Source organism: Eleutherodactylus coqui, chromosome 2, assembly GCF_035609145.1.
Source record: "Eleutherodactylus coqui strain aEleCoq1 chromosome 2, aEleCoq1.hap1, whole genome shotgun sequence".
NCBI classification, from domain to species: domain Eukaryota; kingdom Metazoa; phylum Chordata; class Amphibia; order Anura; family Eleutherodactylidae; genus Eleutherodactylus; species Eleutherodactylus coqui.
The window spans coordinates 203849075-203875284 of record NC_089838.1 but is presented as its reverse complement, the minus strand read 5'-3'; the positions used below and the strand labels follow the sequence as shown (position 1 = coordinate 203875284).

At 41.5% G+C, this 26210-nt stretch overlaps 1 protein-coding gene across 2 annotated transcripts in view; it reads left to right on the top strand.

Moving 5' to 3' along the window:
• The window catches only part of SCAPER (S-phase cyclin A associated protein in the ER), a 218932-nt gene that overhangs the window by 124142 nt on the left and 68580 nt on the right, over positions 1 to 26210 (top strand). For both annotated transcript variants that reach the window (XM_066592259.1, XM_066592258.1), the window contains exons 20-22: positions 157 to 290; positions 5763 to 5828; positions 8867 to 8993. In XM_066592259.1, the coding sequence (XP_066448356.1) occupies positions 157 to 290; positions 5763 to 5828; positions 8867 to 8993 (327 nt within the window). The remainder of the gene's footprint in view (positions 1 to 156; positions 291 to 5762; positions 5829 to 8866; positions 8994 to 26210) is intronic.

The window sequence follows — 26210 nt, the reverse complement described above, 5'->3', positions numbered from 1 at the left end:
ACGTAACACCCTTTAGTGAACAGTGACGCTATGATGTAGTTCTATGCTCCAGTATTGATTAGTTTGGTTCAGAACTTTTTCTAGCATTAGAATACATTTGATATTGAACTATAGTAGTTATTTATTTATTACTAATTGATAAACTCTTTCTTCCAGGAGCATCTATCTCTGAAAAAATATATTGTGGATCTTTTGGTTGAGACGCCTGTTCCTGTGGAACCTGTAAAAGATGAAGAAAAGCAAAAAAATAAAAAGAAAGTTAAAAAGCTGAAGACCAGGATTAACTCAAAGTAGGACTCTTTGTTTTGACCTTGCCAGAAATTCAATTATTGTGCCATGTATAAAATTCATCCCTAAAGCTACATGAAGCTGTCTATACTTTGTTCAGGTCCTATCTCTCTTTAGTCTGTTACTTTTTACTAACCATAACTTGCTCTATATATATATATTAGAACTTTTCTTCTAGCTATAGCAATTGCGTTTCCCACATATAGTTCCTATCTACGACATAGATGATTGTTGAGATTACTATGTTAGTATGAGTAGCTTAATGACACTGAATATAATATAGTCTTCAACATTCTTTTTAGCATGAGTTAACATATTGTGAATGACTATCACGTCACTGTTAGTGAAGACAAACACCGCGCTGTACATTGATTCCTGCTGTACAATATGTCTGCTTAGTAGATTATCTGATGGTTTATCTGTGGAAATTGTTAGAATTGAACGTGTGGAAATAGTCCAGTATGGCCCTGCTTCACCATTGGGGAGGTACATCAGTCTGGCTTCCCATTTTTTTTGACAATAAGGGCTTGTTGAAGCATAACAGATTTGTTGTAGACATCTCTGTGACAGTCCCACAAATTTTAATGGCGGTTGCAGAAATCCAAGTGTTTGCACCAAAACAGCCCTATTTAGATGAATGGAACTGATCAGTCACAAAAAAATCTGAAACAAATCTGCTGCATTTTAATTCACCCTAACGTAGTACATTAAATCAGTGAGGAACATCAGGGTTAGCAGTAATACGCTTGGAAATATATCCGGTATAGCTGTTATGGTTCCGCCATAAACACAGGACTCCCTCAATCAACTGTTATTCCTAATGGGAGCCATCTGCAAATCCTCAGCATTGCTGCAGAGAGTATAAAGCATTGAATAACGCCCGTCTGTCAATGAACTGTCTCTAATGCATTAACTAGCTGGGCTCTCAAGTGGGAGAACCATCCAAGCTAGTAAAGAAGAGTCCTGAGCAGTGATGGAAATTTAACTTCAACATGACTGCAATTAGTTAACATCAGTTTTGTTCGTGAATAGTAGAGAAAATATTTGAGAATTGCTTGTCGTACAGTAATCAACTTCAGTTTTTCACGAATTTGAGGTAGGTACCATTTAACCCTTTTCAATCCAATGTTGGGCCTGCCCCAACATCATCATTTTCCTCCACAGCTCCGATGTCGGGACAGGCCCGACACTGCAGTGTAAGTGTGCATCTGCACCCAATCATCAGAAACATCGGGTGCAGATACACTCCTGCACTGGCCCTTATTGAGGACCCCCGAGGAGAAGGCTGAAAGGGTTTTTAACCCTTTCTGCCTTCTTCTTTACACATTACATAGCGCTTAATTAGCGCTATGTAATGCACGGAGATTCCGCCCGGCGATCATGTCACCGCCGGTTGTCATCTGACCCCAGCTGTTACATGATCGCCGGGCCGGGAGGCTGAAGGAAGAATGCGGAAGTAATACTTTCTCATTCCCCCGACGGTGATGTGACCACCGGCACCCTCCTGAACTCTTTCAAATCAGGAGGGTGAAGGAAGAATTTATTTTTTCTCATCCATTCTCCCCAGCTCCAATTAGGTTGCGCCCGAGATTCTTGGGCACAGCTTCCTAATCGCCGTGTGCATGTAACCTTAGGCTAACTTCACAGGAGCGAGGGCGATATCGGGCCGTAAATCATGTCCCAATATTGCCTTTGCAATCCATGTGAAAACCCCACAGATGCGAGGTGTTTTCATGTGAAAACCGCCTCACATCACTTCGGGATGCAGGGAATTCTCTGCCACAGCTGTCACAGCCACGGCATAGGATCGCAAAGTTCTCTCATTGCTTTCAGTGGGACCCGTGCTGCTGCTAGCAGCCCCATTGAAAACATTGGGGCTGTGATGCGAGATCTCGCAGCTAGATGGAACATGCTGCGATTTGCTTCCTGCATAGCATTGCATTGCGGTGCCATGCAGGAAAACATCACTAATGTGTGTGAACCTATTCAAAAGAATGGGGTTCATATTTATGCGTCTTATAACGCACAAATCTCGCGCGATTTTCAGGCTAATGTGAAAGCAGCCTTAGAGTGCTAGTTTCTCCCATACAAAACATGAGTGGAGCTATGCTTATTGCAGCCGGCACCTGGACTCGTCCTGTTGTTTGAATTGAGGAGTCTAGGTGCTAGTTGCAATCAGTGGAGCTCCGCTTGTGTTTTGCGGCAGAGAAAATCTTTGTGTACTACCTTCCTTACAAAAACTTTATTTTATACTAGCCAACTACTTTACAACTTGAGTCCTATGAAAAAAATGTGTAACCCCACTCTGGATCTTATAGTTCTCACTCTCATGTATCTGCCTATCATCTTTATATGTACTTGGATTTCAAAATTCTAGCCAGTTGATTTTTATTTAGATTGACTTGTTGCTTATAGGCATGAAGATGGGTGGGAAATACACATTGCATGTGTTACATTATACATGTACAGTTGGTAGATTGGGGATGTGTTTTAATCTACTGTATATGTTTAATGTGTTTATTTTCATATATTGCAATACAATGTACAGATTATTTGCTATGCACTTGTCTGGAGATTCCCAGAGATGAGCCTAATTTATGGCCACTTTCTCTGATTGAGCAAGAAAACTGAGTATTGATTTTCAAGATGATGTTTCACCTGTTAAGAGCTTTTTCATAATTGGAAGGCACTGTCGTGTGAGTCTATGGCTCTCGTCCAGTTCACAATAGCCTGTTTTAGACTGGGTAAACCAGGCCGATTCCTCCATACGTTTATTGATTTTTAAATGAAGTATCAAAGAAAATCAATAATAATCAACAAATAGAAGGCGCCCGCTGCTGGTGTCAAATCTTGGGGCTGGTTTAATCAATTTAGTGTACTGTCATAACATGGGACAAGCTAAAATATCATTCCGGGGAAGGCAAGTGGTCAGGTCTGCCATTTGTCAATGCTGTGCAAGGATGCTAGATCAAGATGGATAAGTATGGCATCATTCCTAAAGGTCCTTACAGACCCCTTGTGCTTGGTGCTTTACACCTTCCTTGCAGAAACAGGAGCTCTGTATAGGTCGTCATGCTAGAAGACATCACCCAGTTCTAATGAGCGCACATATGGATTTTTCTTATTATAGGTTGTGCTTACTCCTCTCCCTAAAACATTTGGGTTTTCACAGACCCTGGCTTGGGCAGGGATCTTTGGTCATGCCACATCCTCAGGAGCATGAGAGCTGCTCTTCTCTTTCACTAATAGTCCTACTACCATCTATTAACTCACAATTGGGGTATTTGAAAATGGTGTTTCTAAACAAGGCAACCACTTTAGATACAAAGTGAAATAGAACCATCTAATACAATATATATTCCTAAAATATTAATATTCTGTATTCTCCATCTAGGTAAATATTCTTTGTTCAGTAAATGTGTGTAGTACGCTAATGCTGGTTCATTGTCTTTAAAGGGTCTCCAAACTGCTTCCATGTCTAAATCCTCACATTACAGAGGGCAGGGGAGAGCAGTGCAACGGAGAGTGATAAATGGCTTATTATTTCTCCGTAGAACTTTTGTTGGTCTTATTAATATTATTTATATCCTTAGGTTATTAAATGAGGTTGTAGGCAGTGTGATGATTTATGAGCAGGCGTATGAACTATGTAACATGTGAGGAGGGTCTGTCAAAGAAACACTTTAATCTGTCAGAGCCGAGGGATGTGTATACGGCAGGGTGTCACAGGAGGAAACTATCTAGTGAGCCGCTCCATATTAACTGATGGATGGGACCAGTTGCTGTGCTTATCTTTAGGTCTAAAATACTTTATAGGCTGTCTTTGGAGAATCTGCTTGAGACGTTGCTGATAGGAAATCTACTAAAACTGTTTGACGCATGGAACACAGGCCATCGAAAGTGCAATAAGCTATTAGCTCAAAAACGGGTAAATCCTTGTGCCTGGTATATATGCAGGGTAGTGGAAGAGTATTTGCTGCTGTATTTGAGAGATACAGAGATAGACTGAGGTTATTTTGTGTTAAGGAACAGAATTATTCAGGGATCTTCTACCTTTAAATTTACAGGAACTTGATTTGTCACACCAACTTTTGCATGTATAATTGCCACTAGACGCTTCCTATTATTTTATGTCATTCTACCCTTCTCCTCTATTTCCAACACAAGTAATCTAACTCTCAGAGACTGATGGTAAACTGTTGTTCTGTCAGCATATTCTTGCATTAACGAAGTGATAGTTTTACCAAATGGTTTTGGAGAATATATTTTAAAGGTGACGTCAGTATGGTTGTACTTCCTGTTTAATCTTGTGCAAAATTAGACTCCACAAGTGCTGCTTGATTGGTTCTCTACATAATGGCTCCTTCACCTTAATTCACAGCCTGATATCGCACTTTCCAACATGTGAACGCCCTGTGGATGTGAGGCGTTTTCACTGTGCGGATGAAGGGAATCCCCGCCACAGCTGTCATAGTCGTGGCAGAGGATCGTGGAGGTCTCCCATTGCAGAATGATAGGACATACTGCGATCTGTTTCCTGCACAGCTTCACTAATGTGTATGAACTCATTCAAAAGAATGGGTTTCAGATTTGTGCGTTTCGCAACACACAAATCTCGCCAGTGTGAAGGCACCCTTACTCCAATAGACTTCACTGAAGAAATCTCTATACAAGCAATCGCAAACAGGGAATTCCCATTCTCTCAATAGGTGAAAGTCCTATTTTTGGCACCTCCACTTATCTGGATTTATAGAAACACATGGTCATATAGACAAGTCTTAGATTATTCCCTTTATATTTTTATATTAGCACAGATATGACCTATTGTGTAAATATACATTATAGGTAGTGGGAGAGTATGAAGCCAAATCCACCCTTTACCCAGGCGGTGTCCATTGCATTAACGGGGTTGTCCATGAAAAATATTATTTATAGTTTAACGTAGTCTATAATGATAAACATTTTTGTATTTACACTTATCAAAAAATGTTTGTATCCTTACATATTCAAAGACTAGAAGTATTCCAAATGTAACCTTACAGAAGCTGTATGCTGCAGGATCACAATCCCCCTCTTTCTACTGGTTATACCTTTAGCTATGCAGCTGAGCATCCTACTTGCTTGCTTTGCTGCCTCACTGCACTGTGAACTTATTTTGAGGCTTTGAGAAGTCCTGGATAACACAGAAGAGCTGATCTGATACGCAGTCAGAGGATTCCTTCTCCCCAAGTGCATTATTTTATATTTGGAAATATTGAACTACAGTTTCCATTGTTTTGACCATTTATCCAGTGAAGCTAAATCATTCCCCATTTTCAGGACAACACCAGGAGTACCAACCATATTGCACACTTGTGTCGTCAGCAAACAGACAGGCCTTACCTATTATACCTTTTTTATGTCACTACATTAACAGTGGATTTCTTGAAAACAATCAAAGTTTGTTTCACGCTGTTCTGCATGTTTTCTTTTAGAGTGAAAGAATATGAGGGTGTTCTGGAAGCAAAAACTCCTGTGTCTGATTCTCCATACAAAGCTAAGTAAGTATAAGCTGTGTTGTGATATAGTGCAACTATCATGTCAGCCTATAGATTGTAAATTAATAGAGCGATAAACAAAGGAAAAACGAACAGTGTCCAAGACTATTCCAATTAGTTCTGTAAAGTAGCGGTGCAGTACAGATCTTTAAGTTTAATCCCGTTTTATAGCATTTCATGAAAAAAAAATATCCCTGCACTCCTTTGTACCACATATTTATGAAGAAATCTTTTTTTCCCTAGATTGGTGTAAATAACTCCTTCCATCTCCATATTATCCTTAAAGGGGTTTGCTGGTACTAGGATAATAAAGTCCAATTCTTGGAGTTGGTCTGCTGCCTGAGATTCCTGGGAATTAGCTATTTGCAGAAGCTGCAGAGCTCCGATGACTGGTAGACTGCTGCAGCCTTTCACATAATGGAGAGACATAAACATGGTTTTACGTAGTGAAATGGTCCTTCTACACGGGATGATTATCGTTCAGAATCGTGCTGTGTGAATACATACAACGGCTGAACGAGACTGCATGCAGCAAACTAAACGATGTACCGTTCAGTGTAAACGGCAGCATACAACTGTGTGCTTACTGTGATTGGAACAATACCTCTGCAGCGCCACCCATTGGAAGGCAGCATTCCTGCAAGTCAATGTTAGACTCTTTATACAAGCCTTGTAACATTGACTGAGAATTGGACTTGTATCAGACATGTATCAGCATTACAACTTCCTCCTGTGAAGTTCCAGTCCTATCCCACCCCCCTGCAGCCATTTACTGCAGGGGGGTGGGATAGGACTGGAACTTCACAGGAGGAAGTTGTATTGCCTTCCCTGTGTTTCTAGTGGCCAGAAAACGGCGCAAACTTTTCTGGGAAGAAAATGGAAGTGACTCGAACACCGCGTGGTGCTCGTCTCGAGTAACGAGCATCTCGAGTACCCTAATACTCGAACGAGCATCAAGCTCGGACGAGTACGCTCGCTCATCTCTATTTATAAGGCTTGTCTACTCATTTTTTCACTGATGACGTATCCTAGGTCATCAGTAGCTGATGACTAGTGATTACTAGGAAATTATGCTACCAGTGTTTCTGTTGGCGCAATGCACCAGACAGCTGTGCTACATGCTACATTCATCCTGATTTTCAGACATCACACACACACAGCTTTTCTACATCCATCGTGATTCCCAGACATCACACACACAGCTGTACTACATCCATGTTAATTTCCAGGCATCACACACACAGCTCAGCTACATCTATCCTGATTTTTAGACATCACACACACAGCTGTACTACATCCATGTTGATTTCCAGACATCACACACACATCTCTGCTACATCCATCGTGATTCCCAGACATCACACACATAGCTCTACTATATCCATCCTGATTCCCACACATTACAGACACAGCTCTACTACATCCATGCTGATGTCCAGACATTACACACACAGCTCTACTACATCCACCTTGATTTCCACACATTACACAAACAGCTCTTCTATATCGATCCTGATTCCCACACATGATAGGCACAACTGTACTACATTTATGCTGATACATATCAGCCTGAATGTAGTACACATCACACACACAGCTCTGGTACATGCATCTTGATTTCCATACATGACACACACAGAGCTACTACATCCATCCTAATTCCCACATTACACAAATAACTCTACTACATTCCTGCTGATTCCCACAAATGACACACACAGCTGTACTATATTCATCCTGATTTCCATACATCACACACACAGCTCTGCTACATCCTGATGCCTTCAGCGTATCCAGCAGGGATGACAACCAGCACAGCAGAGTCCTGGATACAGTGATCAGCCCCTGTGATCATCCCTGACTCCACCCACACAGGTGATCACACGATGGTGACGTCATCACAGGTCCTGGTAGCTGCTGTCAGCTTATCCAGTATAGAGTACTTTTTACCAAACTGCTGAATGGTTCCTCCCACAGCAGCGCTGGGCATGTGGAAGTGACATCACCGCAGGTCCTCCAGCCTGCCAGATCTCTGTGGTAGTGGTAGGTCGGTTTCTCCTGCCAGGACCACTGATTTGTGTCTGAGATAATAACGGCTTAGTTGTATTCTAATTTTGTTATTTTTGTCCTCTCCTTCCAAGAGCCTTAACTTTTTTCTTTTTCTGTCGGTCAGACTCTGTGTTTTATATATGCTATAGGACCTGCGATGACATCACCAGGGGTGGAGCATGAGAAGCACCCACACACATACATATTAACGACAGTGGTCGTTAGTAGTTTGATGGAGGTCTGCTGCTTGGGACCCCCATCAGCTTCCTCCACCAAGAACTGATACTGATTGCCAATTTTGCCCTGGGTCACTGGGTTGCGGATATACTGACTCTCAAAAGGTGTCAAGGAGGATGCCAACAGTTGAGTTCCCCCCAGAGACCTGACATAATGGCACAACTGGAGGTACTGATACTATGCACCAGCCGGGGGCCCCCAATCTCCAAGCACCTCCCTTAACGTCTTGAGTCCGTCACCCCCTAACACGTTCCTAACCCTAGCAATCTCCTCTGGCTGATCTGCTCTCAGTGTATTTACTATAGTTGAGCCCTTAAAGGATGTGGGGATAGCAGAGTTTCCCACCAATGGTGTCCAAGGTCCCGGTCTCGCAATCAGTCCGGCTCTGATAGCTGGCCCTATCTATGCTGAAAGAACCCTTTCCAAAACTGGGGATAATCCCAGTTTTCTATGTTTGCCTTCTATTTTTTAAAGAAATTCTTACTTTCAAGCATTTTTCCACACCTGCCTAAAACAGCCGCTCAGTCACTACTCACAGGGGCGGGGGGAACACTCCCCTTCATAAGTTTGTATTTGTTGTGTTTTTATATAACTGTTTTTAGCAAACACAGTATTTGTCTGAGGTAATAATAGTTGGACCTGTCCCCATGTTATACTGCCCTTAACAGAACAGCATAGTATAGTGACTGATCCACATTAAATTATTAAAATCTGAATCTTTAGTTTTTTGTTTTTTTTCTCTCCTATTGTTTTAGGCTACAACGACTTACCAAAGATCTTCAGAAACAATTGCAAACACAAGATAATGGAGCCTGGGCCACCAATAAAGTGTCTGCTCTTGACAGGGCTCTGGGGGAAATTTCTCGAATCCTAGAAAAACAGGTACATAAGGGAGATATTTACCTTCATCTTCATCTACTTTGTAGATATAAATGGCTGAATTTGACTTTCATAATCTGGGCAGACTTGGAGGCACATAGAAGGGGACTATGACTTATATGTATTGGGATCAAAAAGGGGGTTTCCAAGTTCAAATATTTCTATGTACAACAGCTGCAGCTTCAGCACTGCATCTGCCATTCTCCTGCCAGGACTGTTTACATCATGCAGTCAGTCTGTAGGCGGAACATCCAAGACTGCTGCAGCCAATCACAGTGCGCCGTTGAAGTCAGGAGCTCTGAAAACCCCTTTCAGATGCTAGCTGCTACATACAGTAATGAGGCACACTATTGCCCTCCAGGTATCTTCAGCAGTATTCAGGCTCTATTTGTGTGTCTGGCAGGAGAAATTCTATTAATTGGGGATTATTAATTATGTGATTCCCTAAACAGTGTATGTAAAGTTTATTTTATAGTTGTGTGTCATTTGTAAAATGTTTTCTCTTCTTTATGTGTGTGGAACACTTTTTATTTTATATAAGGCTGGCTGTCCACAGGCGAGTTGTCATTGTGAGATCCGCAGCGATAAATCGCCCGCGACTTCGCATGACATGCTTTCCATAGGTTAACTATGGAAAGCACAGCCCCCTGTCCACTAGCGGAGAATCATAGCGATTCTCTGCTTGCAGGATTCAAATCGCGGCATGTGATTTTTTGCAGTGAGCCTATCCTATCTATCAGTCAGTTCTCTCCCCTGCTCCGCTAGCGATATTGCGCCTCGGTCGTGGACAGGCAGCCTAAATGTGCCACTCTGTCCTGAGAATACGAACAGTTACAGAATGATACATGTACAGTCATTGTAGAAAAATCAAGCACCTAGGATGAGTCGTCAGAATGGAATGAAACTTACTGTGTGTGATTGTAACGTTGATATAAGTGAGTGATTACAATATCAGAGCAAAAGGATCAATTATTGCAGAAAGTTTTTTATGGCATACCAGTAAGTTGCTGTTTCTTGTTGTTTACAGTTTATAGGAAATGGTGACACCAGAGGAGAAATCGTTTTGTGTGCTTGAGTTTGCTAAGTGTGAATCTATTGCTCAAGTGTAATGTGAATCAATTCCAAAAACAGCCACAAGCAAATTTATGAGTGGCATAGAAAATTAGTTGAATTCAATTGCATATGCAGCCCAGGTAACATAAAGATGTAAATCAGACACCCAGCGCTGCGATGTGGCAGAAAATGGAACTTACTGGTGTGTCATAAAAAACTTAGAATTTTCCTCTTTTCAATGATTTGCGGATTGTGTACCTGTCTTTTGTAGTTTGTTTGTAATTAAATCCCTAAATCTGCTTCTTCTTTTTGAATAACTGTGTGTGTATATAATATAATATGTGCTATATTTATACTATGATGTTCACCTTTTAAATTACATATAAATAGATAGAAATTGACATTTACCTACTTGTCGTAGGGTAAATGCACACAGGCAGAAATTCCGCGGTGGGATTTCCCACAGAATTTCCGCCCGTGCACGCTGCCATAGGATTGCATTAGATAATGCAATCCTATGGAGACAGCTGCGATTTGATCGCATGAAAACTCACTCAGTAAACAAATCGTGGCATGTCCTATTTCTGTGCGAGCCTCGCAGAGGCCTGCACAGAAACGTCACCTCTGATGTGTCGGCTGTGCTCTGCGCACATGCGGCTATGCGCCAGCCGGCACATAGCAGAGCGGAGGAGGCGCCAAAGGAGGTGAGCCGCGGGGGTCACTGCAGGGGCACAGCTTGCATCCCGCTGCGAGAATTCTTGCAGCTGGATACGACCCAGCCATCTGCATGAGGCCATAGTCTGATATCTACTTTGTAAACCAATTACACTATATGATTGCCAACACATATGTAATTCCTATATAGAAACATCCTTTCAGATATAAGGCTGATATACTTTTGAGTGTGGAATTTGTAATAGGAGATATCCACTTTATCCCCTGAATATAGGCGTAACAGGATACAGCAGGTTTCTTTTAGGATCGCCCTTGTCAGGGCGGGCTTCCCAAAGAGTAACAGGGAGGGTTGTTTCGTAGGGGGTCAGAGTAGGGATAGTCTGACCACGTCTTTTTCTTCCCCCTTTTCTATTTTTTATATTGTATGCAATGGAATTGGGTATTTTAATGATTTTAATAAATGATAAGTTTTAATGGTAGTCCATCCTGCAAACTAATTTATTTATTGACTGCCATTTTTCACCCTGTAATTTCCTGGTTCAACTCTCTCAACAGAAAAATAAATGTTATTGAACTTGTAATGCGGCAACGGAAAAACTTTTTTTTCTAAGTATTTTCATTATAGTAGTGAAACAAAAAAACTACAGTATATAAGTTTGGCTTTGGTGTAAACATGCTGACCCGAACACTGTAAAAACAAAACCCAAAAAACAATGTTGAAATATCTTGATATCTTGGGGGATTTTATATTGTTTCATCCCCCCCCCCCCCTCACACCAAAAAAGTTAAGCGATACACTTTGTGTACCCCAAAGCGGTATAATTAAGAAATACAACTCATCCCACAAAAAATACAAGCCCTCGTTCAGTTATGTCAACTTAAAACATGAAAAAGTTATGTTTCTTGGAATACGACAATGAAAAATATCGATTGGTTTTTAAGGCACAAAATAGGCTATATGACTGGAGAAAATTGGCACATTTATTCTACGGGATCCTAAGTTTTTTTTAATAGAAGCACATATTAAAGATGAAATGGTAGCCTCCTTTCCTTTTTATGGGTAAATACTGTTGGATAATGATTATCTATCGGTTATTTTTCGTCATGGCATCCAAATAGTTAAAATATAGTTTTTGCGAGATGACTAGAAGTTACAATGCTTCTCATCACATCCCTAGGCCATGTGTCTGTGCCATAGAAGCTGAAAATGATTTTTGTATAGGCATGTATGAGACTTGGTCTGCGCACTCCTATTCAATGACTCTAGTTAAATGCAGCCATTTTCAAGGCAGTCGTGATTTGTTAGAAAGCTTCACTTCAAGCTCTGGATCAGCTTACAAAGTGTGCAGCATTTGGATGATAAAATTCCAGAGAGGGCTGTATTTTGTAGTCTTACCCAGTCAGATCCTGACCGTAACTGTTTGTTATCAGATATCGGATATACCAGCACTGCCATGGAGAGTTATTCCCATTAAAAGCCACAATTGAGGGATTACTTGGATAAGGCTCCTTTGCTTTCCCTGCCGCATGCATTTTGCTGCCAATCAGATAGCAAAGTAGCTTTCTATTCTACATACTTACGCATTAACTTTAAATCATGTTCTCAAAATTGAAGCCATTAGTGGGGCCCGAACAGAGTAATTTCACTTCCTACATTAATATCATATCAGGTCTATCCCTACCCCCAGAAGATATTACCCAATAACAGGTTAAATGTACAGCTTTCACATGCAGTTCTCATTATATACCAGTACATCTATGAGCCAGATTTATAGTATTAGAAGTAGTTGCTATAGATGCGTGTAGAAATGAGAATCAACATTATGGTGTTTTATGCCTTACTTGAAAGACTGCTTTTAATTTAGTTATATAACCATTGGTTTTACACTAATGGCTATGTGCATGTTGCAACCTTTTTATTGTCCTACCTCAGTGTTTCCCAATCTTTTCAGCCTTGGGATACCCCTACCAAAAAAGGGGTGTCATCAGGGGCGTGACTAGGTGCATGGCTTATCAATACGTGTGATTTTACATCCGTTATTCCGGGCACCCAGCGACCTCTACTGAGCGCAGCGCCGCTGGCCACTTCCACATCACCTGACCAGCAGCAATGTACTCACCAGAGGCTGCCAGGTACCCGATGAAGGAGGTGCTGAGAGCATGAAGACTTCAGAGGTGAGAGCGGTATCTTTTGAAATCAGCTTGGGGTAGTGCAGGTGATTTTGAGTCAAAATCCACACCAATTGTGCATAATTTGACTCTGTTTCTTCTCCAGAAATGCTGCGGATTTTCCAGCAGAATTTTCCACTGCAGAGAATCCACAGCATTTGCGTTACGTGTAAACATACCCTGTGGCTGGGTGCACACGGTGCTGATTTGCTGCAGAATGTCCGCAGTGGACATTCTGCAGCAGATCAGCAATTGGAAATCTGCCTCAAAACTTGCAGCATTTAGTGCATGTTTTATCACGTATTTTTGTGCGGAATTCACAAATCAGCAAAAGGGTCCGTTTAGACGGGACGATTGTTGGGCGCTCAAGTGCCTTACAATTGTCCAGCCGATTACCGCTCCTGTGCTTTCACACAAAAGTGACAAGTGCTCAGTGAATAGAGGCAAAGCAGGCCAGAAATCGCTTCCAGCTGCCCGACCACCTCCATTCACAGTAAGCAGGCAGTCATTAATAGATGAGTAACTACGTGTTAATTTGATTTTTATGCCTGCGCAAGCTGAATAATGAACGATAAACGAATTATCGTTCAATCGCTGGCAGTGTTTACATTGTACAATAGTCATTCGCATTCGCATTATCCAGCAAGAACCTGAACGATAATCGGTCCATGTAAAAGGGCCCTTACACACAGGTTTTGTTTAAAGTCTGCAGTCATAGAGATACATGCAGATCTGACAGCTATTTACTAACTTTATTTTTATACTATTTTTTTTTCAATAGAAATTGTATATTTTTTATTTTGTAATGTATAGTATGTACAGTATATATATATATAGTTTTTTTCCCCTCTTTTTTAGTTATTAAAGGAAAATGGCAAATGAATCATACAAGGGAATGTTTTTCCAACTTTCTTTTTTCTTTGTATAAAGTATATACTGCATTTTTCTAGCTAGAATGTGCACTTTTTAACAAGAAAAACCTTGCTAAATTGTTTTTACGACTTATGGTCCTGCCTGATTGAACCATACAGGATGGAGTAGATCAGGTGGGTATAATGGGACACTGAAAGGAAACTGCAGGCTCAATCAGGGTGACCCTGGGGTGGATAGAGGCTGGCATCCTCACAAGGAAAAAGCTGCAAGGGATTAATATGGTAAGGCAAGGAACAGCACTTGGGTGACAGGAGTAGACAAGGTTCTGGGAATATGGGAACACGTGAAGGGCAGACAGATTGACATGATGGCGTGAATGAATAAGTAGAAAAAAATTGTGAAAAACCATGAAGTAGACAAGAATGAAGGCACCTATTTCATGTCCCTTGACTGGACAATGTGACAGTAAGCACCCCTAGCGGGCTGTAACTAGTATACTTTTGAACTTCTATAAGGGGCATCTGACTATGAAATATGTTTTTCCTATTTTCTGTTGCTTAAACCCGGTAAGTGTCCTATTCTGAGGTGTGTCTAATATTTCCAGAAATACTGTATGTTAACAAAGTGACTATTAAACTACATTTCAAATTTATCCTTATTATTTATATAACGTGACTTCTATCTTGCCAGTCCCAATAACGAAGGCATAAGGTTTTCATTTTTCAGGGACGTAGTAAACTTTTTTGGGGGAAAAGACTTAAGAAAACAATTGTGCTAATTTGTTTTTTCTACATCAATTGTACTGTATGATGTTAATTTGATTCTGCAGGTTATATTTGTACAATATAAACATTTTTGAAAATTAAATTGTTTTCATTTCTACATTCCAAGCCATAATTTTTATTTTCTATTGACCTAGCTTTATGACAGTTTGTTTTTGGTGGGACAAGTTATATGTTTCATTGGTACTTTTTTGGGGTACTTAAAATGCATTCATTTTTACTAACGTTAAATGGGGAAATAAACAGCAATTCCATCTCATTGCTTTGGGGATTTTTTAAGCCATTCATAGGTGGTATAAATAATAATTTAACTTTTGTATGTGGATCATTGTGAATGTGGTAGTATCAAATATGTACATGTTTTTAAAAGTTGCACTATTTTTGCACTATATGTGAATTTTAAATGAAGGAAAACTAGATTTGTTTGCTTTAAACCTTAAACCTTTTATTTACTTTTTATAAACTGTATTTAATTATCTTATTTAGTCCCTCAGTGGGACTTGACAGAGCCGAATAGGCGAATACACACGGCAGTCATGGGGGCCTCTGTTAAGCCTTTGAATGCCATCATAACCCAATGGCAACCTGCAATTGTGGGCATGACGTGGTGTGACAGCAAGAGCCCCCTCTGCTGCTAAACTACCTAGATGCCACAATCGCTATTGACCACAATATTTAAGGGGATAAACAGCTGGGATCAGAGTTCTCTTCAGTCCTGACAGTTACAGCCTGCACCCATTGGTGATTGTGTGAGCTCAGCTTCTGTGCCCCCACCACCACCAAAATGTAGTAGTAGAGCAGCACCTGCTTAGTGTGATGAACTGTTGCTTCGGTGTATGGAAAGGTGTTTTAGCCCCTTTCTACCCCATGACGTACATGTATTTGCAAAGTGTCATACATTTACGGCATACAGATGGCAATAATTCAATAACTGATACATATTTGGAATCTCTGCATCCAGAGCAATCCATATAATGAATTGAAGGCATTTTTCTCCCTGCTTGGCACCACTGTAAAGAAAAACAAAGCCGAAATTCTGTTTTTGTTTATTTCACCTCCCAAGAAATGCAATAAAAGTGATCAAAAAAGTCGTACACCAAAATGCTAACACAAAAATTACAGTTCGTCATGTAAAAAAGCAAGCCCTTAGGCCTCCCTCACACAGGGCGCTTTCAGCAGGGTTTTCAGCCCTGTGTTAAACGCTGTACAAGGCTCCCATTCATTTCAATGGGGCTGCTCACACAGGGCTGAAAACGCTGCTTTGAAAAACGCTGCGTTTTGAAAGCTCTGCATGCTCTATTCTTGGGCGTTTTCAGCTGAGTCTCCCATTGAAATGAATGGGCAGCCTCTTCAGCTGGGCTGAAAACACAGCTGAAAAGGGTTGAAAAGGCAGCTGAAAAGCCAGTGTTTTGCAAACGCCCTGTGTAAGGGAGGCCTTATACAGCTCCATTGATAAAAAAAAATAAAAATATTATGGATCTTTAAATGCAGCAGCGCCAAAAATACTTTCCAAATACAGGATTTTTAAATGGTTGATGCCTCCCCAGGCCATTCCTGATTCACCATCAAATCGGTCATGCTGTATGTAGGCAGCATAAGGTACACCATGGCTTGTCCAGACCTTTTCACATCTGTCACGTGATCAGTGTGAATCTGCCAATGGTGGATCTGCCAATTATGGTGTTTTCTGGCAAGTGCACGGGTCCCACTGCAGGGTGCCGAGCCCTCATGCCACCCTCATGGAGTCTGACAGTTTGGTCAGAAACATGCAGACCGGGAGCCGCTGGAGGGAATTTGGTAGGGCTTTGGCAGTGATCCTACTGTGTAATTTCCATATAGCAATTTACCTGTTCTACATGCGACAGCATGCCTATGTACTTCTGTATCAGTATCTCAGTAAGTATAGCTACTTTTTGTGTTTTTTTATGGATCTATCCCTTTTTCAGTGATTCCTAACTGCACAGATTGATATTCCTGAAGTCTAAGTGACTTACACTGTTTTCAGCAGTGTAATTGCAAGCATCCTTACCTAATATTTGGTGAATGTAAACCTTTAGGCTGGGTTCATACAGGGCGGATTTGCCACGGAAATTCCGTCCGTAATTTCACTGCAGCAAATCCGCCTACGGCCGCTAATCCTGCCATGAGCCAGCCATGTGGACGAGATTTGTCAAAAATCTCATCCACACAGGACAGCCAATCTGTCATGGCAGCGCTGGCAGAAGCTGGCGCTGCGGCGCGGATTTACCAGCCGCAGCATGTCAATTTTTTTTTTCATTGTGGCCGCACTCTCCTTTATGGAAGCGCCGGTCACAACAAAAAAGCGCTGCGGGTTTTAAAGCAGCGCTTTCCCAGCGGAAATCTTGCGTTTTTTTGCTGCAGCCAATCCGTGAGATTTCTGCCGGGAATGCATGTGACCCCAGCCTTAGGTGCCTGTACACTACTAATTGCTGGGTTTTACCTGTACTTTGTTACTGGAAGCAATAGCAAGTACAGGTGCAGTCCGGCAATTACCAGTAAAACGCGCGCACTACCTGCGGCCGGGACACATCATAAACAGGCACCCTGTAAAAGTTCCTTTCTTCAATCCTGGAATGTATATATTATATTTAAACATATCCACTACTCTACAACCATAAAGATACCACTTCACCACTAGTCATTGGCATTTAAGGAGGCACACTAGTATAGTCCAGTAATTTGTATAACTTATTCAGTTGTTCTGTATACTTGTGAAATATCCTTTTACAATCCCCTGAGAACCATCCATTTGTAGAGACGGATCAATATCTTTTCAACAGAAGGATTTACCACTGTACGCCCTAAGATCATTTATAAACATGGCCTGTAATTCTATTGTGTAGTGGGCGGCAGGAAGAGCCCCGACGGTGTGAGCTATTGACTAGAGGCAGCAGGGTTGACACTGTTAATTGAATTTCCCTGGGGAGTTATCATGTAGGAAGAGGCTGGGCTATGCTGCTCAGAGCATGGCATTCTATACCATTGCTAAACACAGAGATCAGATAGAGAATGCTGTCAGGGGAGACCGGAGTGCAGGACAATAGCTTTTCACTAGTTAAATGGACTGGTTTATGAGCTGCATCATAATGATGGTACACGGAAGACTCTCCCAGCTCTTTACCATCAACATGGTAAAACTTCCATATCCTCAGTATAGACTCTACCAACTCCAAGTGCTGAAATGAAGTAACAGTATAACGTATGTGCTTTCTTGAGCATATTAACTTTTCTTTGTTTCTTCCTAGTTCTTGTTGCTATACAAATACACACAGGCTTAAATCTGAGAGTGTTATTACAGTATGCAAAATCCGAATCAGTTGTTAGGAGCGTGCTAACGCAGTTCCATTTAGATTCTATCCACCTTTGTATCGTGAATAATAGAAATAAGTTTTGCATGAGTGGAAATAAGTGATGTTGAGTGATATGCAGGGATGCTGCACTGGCAGCTTAGCCAGGTTTGGTAGCGAAAATAGATTAGTACAGATTGGATAACAGAGTTTACGTTGTAAAAGAAGATTAAAGCAGTTTTTCATAATCGGATCTGATCTGAGATGTTCATGTCAAGGTAAAGCCACTTGAGCACTGGCATCTGACATTAAAGTTGACCAGCACGTCTGAAGCTGTAAGAGTGCAGTGACTTATGAGCCAGTGATTTGCTCAGACCCGTGACTGGTTTGTTCATATACAGGGATAATAGAAGTTATTATACAACAAGTCGGAGTCAGATGCTTAGCTGTATTATAAAAGACTTCTGTCTCTCAGAATTAGCTTCTCAGATGATGGTTTTACAGAGAAGATTATGAATCTGTCACATTTTCTTAGCACATACTTAAAGACAATTCATCGCCTGGTACTTTTATGGGGGTTAAGTGGTCACTAATGTTTCAACTAATTTGAGCCTGTGTGATAACAAGCAAAATGCAAATCACTTTATTTACCTAAAGTGAGTTTTTTTGGCTGAATAATCACTGTAACGTAGGGGGACTTGCTTGTTACTAAATTGCTGTCCACTGTCTATTACTTGGGCCAAACAGTTTAGAATTGGAGTTCCAAAGACTGGGAAAGAGTGTGCTTATCTGATGAGAGAACTTTTGAAATGATAGACGATTGTTGCTTGTATGTAAGGAGGAAGCCAAAAAGTTAAACATCTGGACAAACTTGCTACCATGCAGCGGTTGCTGGTCCTCCTGGGGCGGCGGTGTGCGGGGTCCCACGGTCGGGGCGCGTCCCCCCGGCTTGTTGTCCAGCTGCCGGGGGGCGCGAGTGCCTGGCCAGTGTGGTGCTGGTGGCGTGCACACCTGTGAGTGCAGCTGCCGTGCACAAGCTCCCTTTTAGTGTGTTCTGTTGGGAGTTGGCTGCCTCCCTCTTTCTGCCCCTGGGCGGAGGCTTTTGTTTAAAGGTCAGGCAGAGACTTGCAATCACTGCCAGTTATTGGCTTCCCTCAGTGTGCTAGCTAGTCTGCCTCTGTTGGTCTCCTGCTCCTGTCAGCTTGTCTGCTAGACTTGCTATTATCTGCCAGGTTTTTCCATCTGCCTCAGTTCTGCTTAGTATTGTTCGTGTTGGTCATTTACATCTGCCTTTTCTGTCAGTATTCTACCCTTTCTATCCAGGTATGCCAGCGTCCCTCTTTCGTTCCCTAGTGAGAGTAGGGATCGCCGCCCAGTTGCCCACCTGGGGTTAGCCAGTTGTGGAGGCAAGTAGGCAGGGACAGGGGTTGTGGGTGAGATCTAGGGCACCCGGGCTGGCGTATCAAGGGTAGTATACCGTAACAAAACTAATAGTCTGTGGTGTTAGCTTGGTAGATGGTTTGGGTTGTCTGCTTACAGCAAAGGGAATGATGCATCAGTTGCAGTATAGGAATGTGATTGTGAATCCTCAGTTTAATCAGCGGTATGGTTCCAAACAGAACTGCATTTTTATGCAAGATGGATGTCCTTGCCACACAGCATAAAGTATGATGCATGTGTTTAACAAATCTAGACTTGAGGTTTTTCCATGGTCAGGCAATAGCCCAGACATATGAACCTAATAGAGAACATTTGGTGCAGGCTTATGAACAACATTAATGCAGAAGGGCCAACAAAGTTAAACTATTTGAGAAATTATTGATCGTGTGGTTCTACTATCTCAAAATAAAGGACATGATCACAAAAGCCATTCAAGGAAAGCGAGTCAGGGTGAAAGTGCTATTAGGGGCGGAATTTGCTGTGTATTGCCCAATTTCAGCAAAAAGCACACCATCTGGTGCAGTTTTTGATTTGGAATTTGCTGCAAAATTCACCCCCTAATTTAAAGAGGTATTATGCGCAGTGTGTGGACAAGATTTTCAAAATCTTATCCACTTTTATGCTAATGCAATTGCCATGGATATTTGCATGTAAAGTCTCCAGCATATTCACCCTGTGTAAGCGTTACCATAAAGGGGTTTTCTGAGCAAAAACTATTGTCACCTATCCTCAGGATAGATCATCAGTAGTTAATTGCCAGGGACCTGCCACTTGTGATCATGATCGACAGGTCAGATGTTGTCATAGGGGTCGGATGGGACGTGCCAAATCTGGGGATCCTGAGTAGAGGGCCCCCAGCGATTTACTATTGAAGACCTATCGTGGTAATAGGTAATTAGTGGTTTTTGCCTGGAAAACCCCTTTAAAAACTAAAGGGGACAAGTATAAAAATATGTTGTTTGATGTTGCTCATATATTGCAGAAATGGATATATACTATTAATTTAGCCATATATATGAAACAGCTGAGGTTTTTCCTGTCTTCTTTTCCTATCTATCCTCTTGCACTGCCTTTGTGTTGTGTGTTTGTACATGCCCTCAGATTTCACTCGGTCGTTCTATCTGTTTACGGTAAGTATTAATAAATGATGTTAAGAGCTGCAGGATCTGGCTTTGTAAGTGTGAGTTATAGTAACCTGATTTGCCTTGAAATATTTATGTCTGTCTGGACTTATTCAGGAAATTGATCAGAAGTGCGTAGGAATGAATCAGGTTATTGCGGACATTGAGGAGCTTGCCTTGTTGCTGATGCAAGTCAGGCTATTCTTCCTCCGTTGGAAAGCTCCATGCATTCAGTGCTGATCTTTTTCACATTCAGATTACACCTGCTGTTAGATCTATGCTCTATGGCCTTCTTGAACAGTCTGTACTTTTGCTTGTCCAGTGTATCACAAGGGTCAGTCTTCTAATTTATCTCTGGATCTGGGATTTGATAAATGTCTGATAGGAATGTTGTATCTATGGAATCACTATTACTGGTTTTCTGCCCATAAAAGGGTAAATATGTTGTAAAAAGTCACAACGTATCAAAAAGTTGGCAGTGGTTTCCATTGAGCATCTAATTAAATTGAAACTGCCGCCTGGGCTGTAATGAAGTTAAGGTTCCGATGCTGCCTTATTACAGAGTCATGAGGTGACCGGCTTGTTACTTCAACGTGATCCTATTAAGGAGAAATGAGACAATTTGATTTAAACATTAACACAACGCTTATAAAACATATTGGGGTGAAATTTCCTGTAATCAAAATGACCTCTCAAAGAAATATCACAGATGCAAACATGATCCGTGATTAGCTGCACAAGGTTTCTTCCCAGAATCCAACACTTCTCTGATAGTATTCTCTATTAGCAGCTGTATGAGAGGTACTGGAAGATTGTAGGCATGCAGGCAGATAGATGGGCATGTACATATAGTGCATTTTAGAATCACATTTTCACACATTTTTGGACCTTGGAACACAAGTGACAACCAGCGCATTGATAAGCAGCAATTTTGTTGATATACACTGATCAGTCATAACATTACTGTCTAACTGGGGAAATGAATTACACAGTTTTTTTTCAGGACACCTACAAGAAGTGAAATACTTTTGTCAGGATCCTGGCATTCATGTAGATCTTACTTTGATACATATCACCTACCTAAACATTGTTGCAGACCAGTACGCCCCTACATGGCAACAGTATTCCCTAATGGTGGTTGCTTCTTTGTCTTCCCATTGGGGACCTACCCAACATTAGGCAGGCAGTTTTAATTCTATGGCTGATTGGTGCCTGTATGTGATGGAATTGGTGGATTGAAACATTGCTACATGTAAATTCAGCTTTACTCACTCTTTGGTAAGCATTACATACCTCTGTCAATTCTACATTTATCTAGCTTCTTGCAGCTCCCACTTGAAGGGATTGTCCTATGAAATGAAATTATTCCCTATCCATTGGATGGATGGTAGCTAACTGAATTGAGCAGTGATCATGCATACAAGTACTACTGCTGCATGCATTTCAGTAGGGCAGCTATAGATTGCCAAGTACAAGAGCTCGGTTATTTCCAGAAGTCCCATGTGTGACACTACTTAATTCATTCAGGGACCTTCAGAACCACTATTCTCATGATTGGAATGTTTCCCAGCAGCCTTACCTCCACCAATTAGATAGTTATCCCCTATCCTCTGAATACAGGATAACCTCACTTTGTGGGACAACCCCTTCAAGTTGGCCATCTACATTAAACAAACGTTGGCCACATTTGCTGATTTAAGTGGGGCCAGTGAACTACTTAATGTGTTTTGAGGGTCTACCAACTCTCCCCGAGTAGCAGATATCAGGGAAAAGATGTGTTGGGCATGTTGGATTTCAGCATTCCTGATCCCTTTGTTCTCAAGGAAAGTATGTTATCACCAGAGGTTTCCGGTAGACTTGCATGCTCAGCCGAGTAGGACACTCATGTGTATGGCGAAACCGGGAGTAATAGTTCTCAGCCAAACAAGCATTCAGGCGAACGGTATCTAAGGTGCATGGCCACCGCTAGCATATCCTGCAGGCTATGATGCTTTAGGTAACCTAGTTACGCCTTCCTGCCTGGGTGATTACATCTGATTACTTGTAGCTACAGGTGCTGAAGTGATCAAAGAACCTTTTGTTTGCTATAGTGATACATTGCATACTCAGTTCCTTCCCCCACTCAGGCAGCAGGAGGCATGAGATGACTGTAGGAGGAATCATGTAGCATCAGGATGAAACCATGTATGAAATATGCAGGAACAAGATAGTAGGCCATGTGCTTTCTATGTACTGAGAGGGTAGCTTGGAGGATAAAATACTTCTCATGTACTTCGATTGGGCTTTGGGACCAATATCAGCTATGGCTTTAACGTGCAGTACTTTCAACATATTAAGATACAATGGTCATCCTAGAACAATTAATATTGTATGTTGCCATGTGTGTATGTATGTATGTATATATATATAATGATGTGTGTATGTACTACTGGTCAAAGGTTTTAGAACAACTCAATTGTCTCCGTTTTTATTGATTTTTACACAATGTAATGTCTCAAATGTTCTTTGGAATGGAAGCATGGAACAAATACGTTCAGGTGAATAAAAATAATACAGTAAATTAACTGTCTTTCACTAAATTAAATCTAGATTTGTGACTGTTCAAATTAACCACCTCTAGCTGATATAACGGCTTTATACAATCAAGGCATTCTTTCTAAAGTTGCATTCAGCTATTGTCTTCTAAAGTAGTTCTGACAGAACATAGACATCCTGTAATATGAACCCCTGACCCACTAAGCATACACAGAGGGTATTACATGGCAAAATGCTGTGGTAGCCCTTTTTGTCCAGCGTGCCGGCCACCCTGTACAGTTGCCAACTCTGGATCCAGCAAAAGAGCTCCAGACCATCATGCTTCCACCCTAATGTTTAACCGTTGTTGCCACACACTCAGGAACCATCCTTTCACCTCCTCGATGGCGTACGAAAATCCTGCGTGATGTACCAAAGATGTAAAATTTTGATTCATTAGTCCATAAGACCTTCTTCCACTCTGGAGGTGCTGCTTGGCCCGGGAAAGTCTTTTTTCATTTTGCAGTCTTAGCAGTGGCTTACTTACCAATACTCTACCTGTCAGACCTGCAGATAGAAGTCTTCTCTTCCCAATTGAAATGGAAACTTGTTTATTTTTTGCTGCACTAAGCTGTGCTTGAAGATTTTGTGCTGAGGGGCTGATCGTGCAAACTGTTGAATAAACTTGCCATCTGATTTTGTAGTAGCCAAATTAATAGTATACATGCATTTCTGCAATAATAGTGAACTTGAGACATGAAACTCCTTTACTCCCTTAAAACCACACACACACATATATGTGTGTGTATATATGTGTACGTGTGTATATATATATATATATATATATATATATATATATATATATGGGACTAGATGGGTGAGGTGGGTGTGTAAAAGATGCTGCAAAGTAAGAATGCCTTCAGAGGTAGAAGTGTTAATAGTTTATTTTTGTCAATTAATGCAAACAAGAGGGAAGTATAAATCAAATTAATATTTGGTGTGACCACCATTTGTTTTCAAAACAACATAAATTCTTTTAATTATGCTTGCACACAGCTTTTTTTGAAGGAACTCAGCAGGGGGGTTGTTCCAAATATCTTGGAGAATCTGCTTTGGATGTACAGTAGATGGGCGTACTCAAGTCCCACTGGTTTCTGCCAGTTCTGAGCTGATGGCACTGCTGGACCTCTACTGATTACAAAGGAAGTAAGCATGATGTGTCTGTCATCTGCTGCAGTAAATCTTTCACCCAACTTTTCCCATTTCTTTATGCTTCTTCAAAGCAGTTGAACAGCACATCTGCTTTGAAACCTTTGTCTGGGAGAGACCTTGCTGATTGAGTATAACTACCTTGTGTCGTCTTGCCACGGTGTGTGACCTGTGACATGAAACTGACTTCCACAACCTCACTTTTGTAGCAGAGTTTTAAGCCTCCTGCACAGTCGTTTCAGTTAATGACCATGTTTAAACCTACATATGAAAATGATAAGCATTATTACCTGTTTGGTATAATTGGGTAACCATGCAGCTGACTATACTCCTACATAATCCCTGAGGTTGTGGAACTAGTAAAACCTCTATTCTTGAAAGGATTCTCATATATATACAGATATATATGTTTTTAAGGGAGTAAAGGAGTTTTGTGTCTTATTTTCACTATTTCACTTTTTGGAAAGAAATACGGTGGCTCAGTGGTTAGCATTTCTGCTTGCAGCGCTGGAGTCCTGAATTATAAAGCATACTGGTAGCTCAAGTTGCTTTCTTTAAAATTGACTTTTGTGTTTCTGAAATATGGAAATTAGATTATTAGCCTCACGGAGGGAAGGGCTGATGTACAATGATGTACAGCGCTGTAGAAAATGTTAGGGCTACATAAGAAGCAGCAACTATAATTAAAAATGTAGCTTCATTTTTGACACTTGTATGATGTACTACATTTTGCATTTGTAGATCTTTATGCATTTAATATTTAGGAGATGCCCCTGTGATACCAGAAAGTCATTATTTTTATCCAGATTTGCATGGGTTTGCTCAAGCAAGGGTTAAATTGTCCAATCTCTGTCTGTTCTTAATAAGTCAAGTACAAAGCCGTTCTGACCCCTCACCCGGGAAACCCCCCTCCACATTAACAGCTGCTGTTCTTTTCATTAGCTAAGGTAATTGTAACTTGTAGTCACAATTGGAAGGATCCCTATGCAGTGTAATTCAGGTCGTCTCCCTGTTATCCCCCTCCTGGCAGTGTTACTGGAAGGCAGCCGCTAAGCTTATTAGTCTGCTGTCACTCACACTGCCAGACGTGGAGACTGAGGACCATTTAGCTGTTTCAACAGGTCTTTGGGGTTGCCAAACACAGGAGATTCCAGTACATGGCTGATCTCTGAGCAGCACATGTAAATGTGTCCGTGTAGTATCTCTCTACCGTCCACAGCTACAGCACACAACTGTGTTATTGGGTGTAGTCTGTACATGATGCAACAGTTTAGCATTATTTTGTAGCATAACTGTGTGCAGAATGTATTCATGAAGTTTGCACTAGTTCAGTGATTAGGGCAATCTTCAGAACATTGGTATTACAAGGTGTTCTGTCTCTTGGGCTGTGTTCCTACATACAGGTACTGTCTTGCATCTGAGACTCTGTCAAGCTGCAACCACCAATGGAAGCACAATCTTGACAGTAAGGTCGGCAAGATTGTGAGGCTACTGGCAGTCTCAGCCACAAGCTAGTACCTGTATGTGGGAACGCAGCCTTAAAGGGGTTTTCTGGGAGACATCAAACTTGATTGGCAGTGAACAGAGGGACTACGCACTTAAAGGGCTTTTCCAGTGAAATACTATTGCTGACCTACCTTCAGAATAGGTCATCAATAGTTGTTCGGCCTGGGGTCCACTGTTTAGGACCTCGACCGATCACCTGAGCAGGCGCATGTTGTTAGCCCCATAATACACAGAGGTTGGAGCGGAAGCCTGTTGATTTCAATGGGAGCCGTGCCTGTAGTTACAAGTGCCGGCCCTTCCGCGCCGACCTACGTGAATTTGGAGTGAAAGTCTTCATGCTGACCTCCCATGTAGTGGCTGGCGCTTGTAACTGCAGACACTGCTCTCATTGAAATCAGCTCCGACCTCTGTGTTATAGCGGCGTTGACAACATACGCCCACTCAGCTGACCGGTCGGGGTCCCGAGCAACCCCGGCCGATCAACTATTGATGACCTATCCTGATGATAGGTCATCAATAGTATTTCACTGGAAAACCTTTTTAATACAATTACAGCGGTGGGAGCCAAAT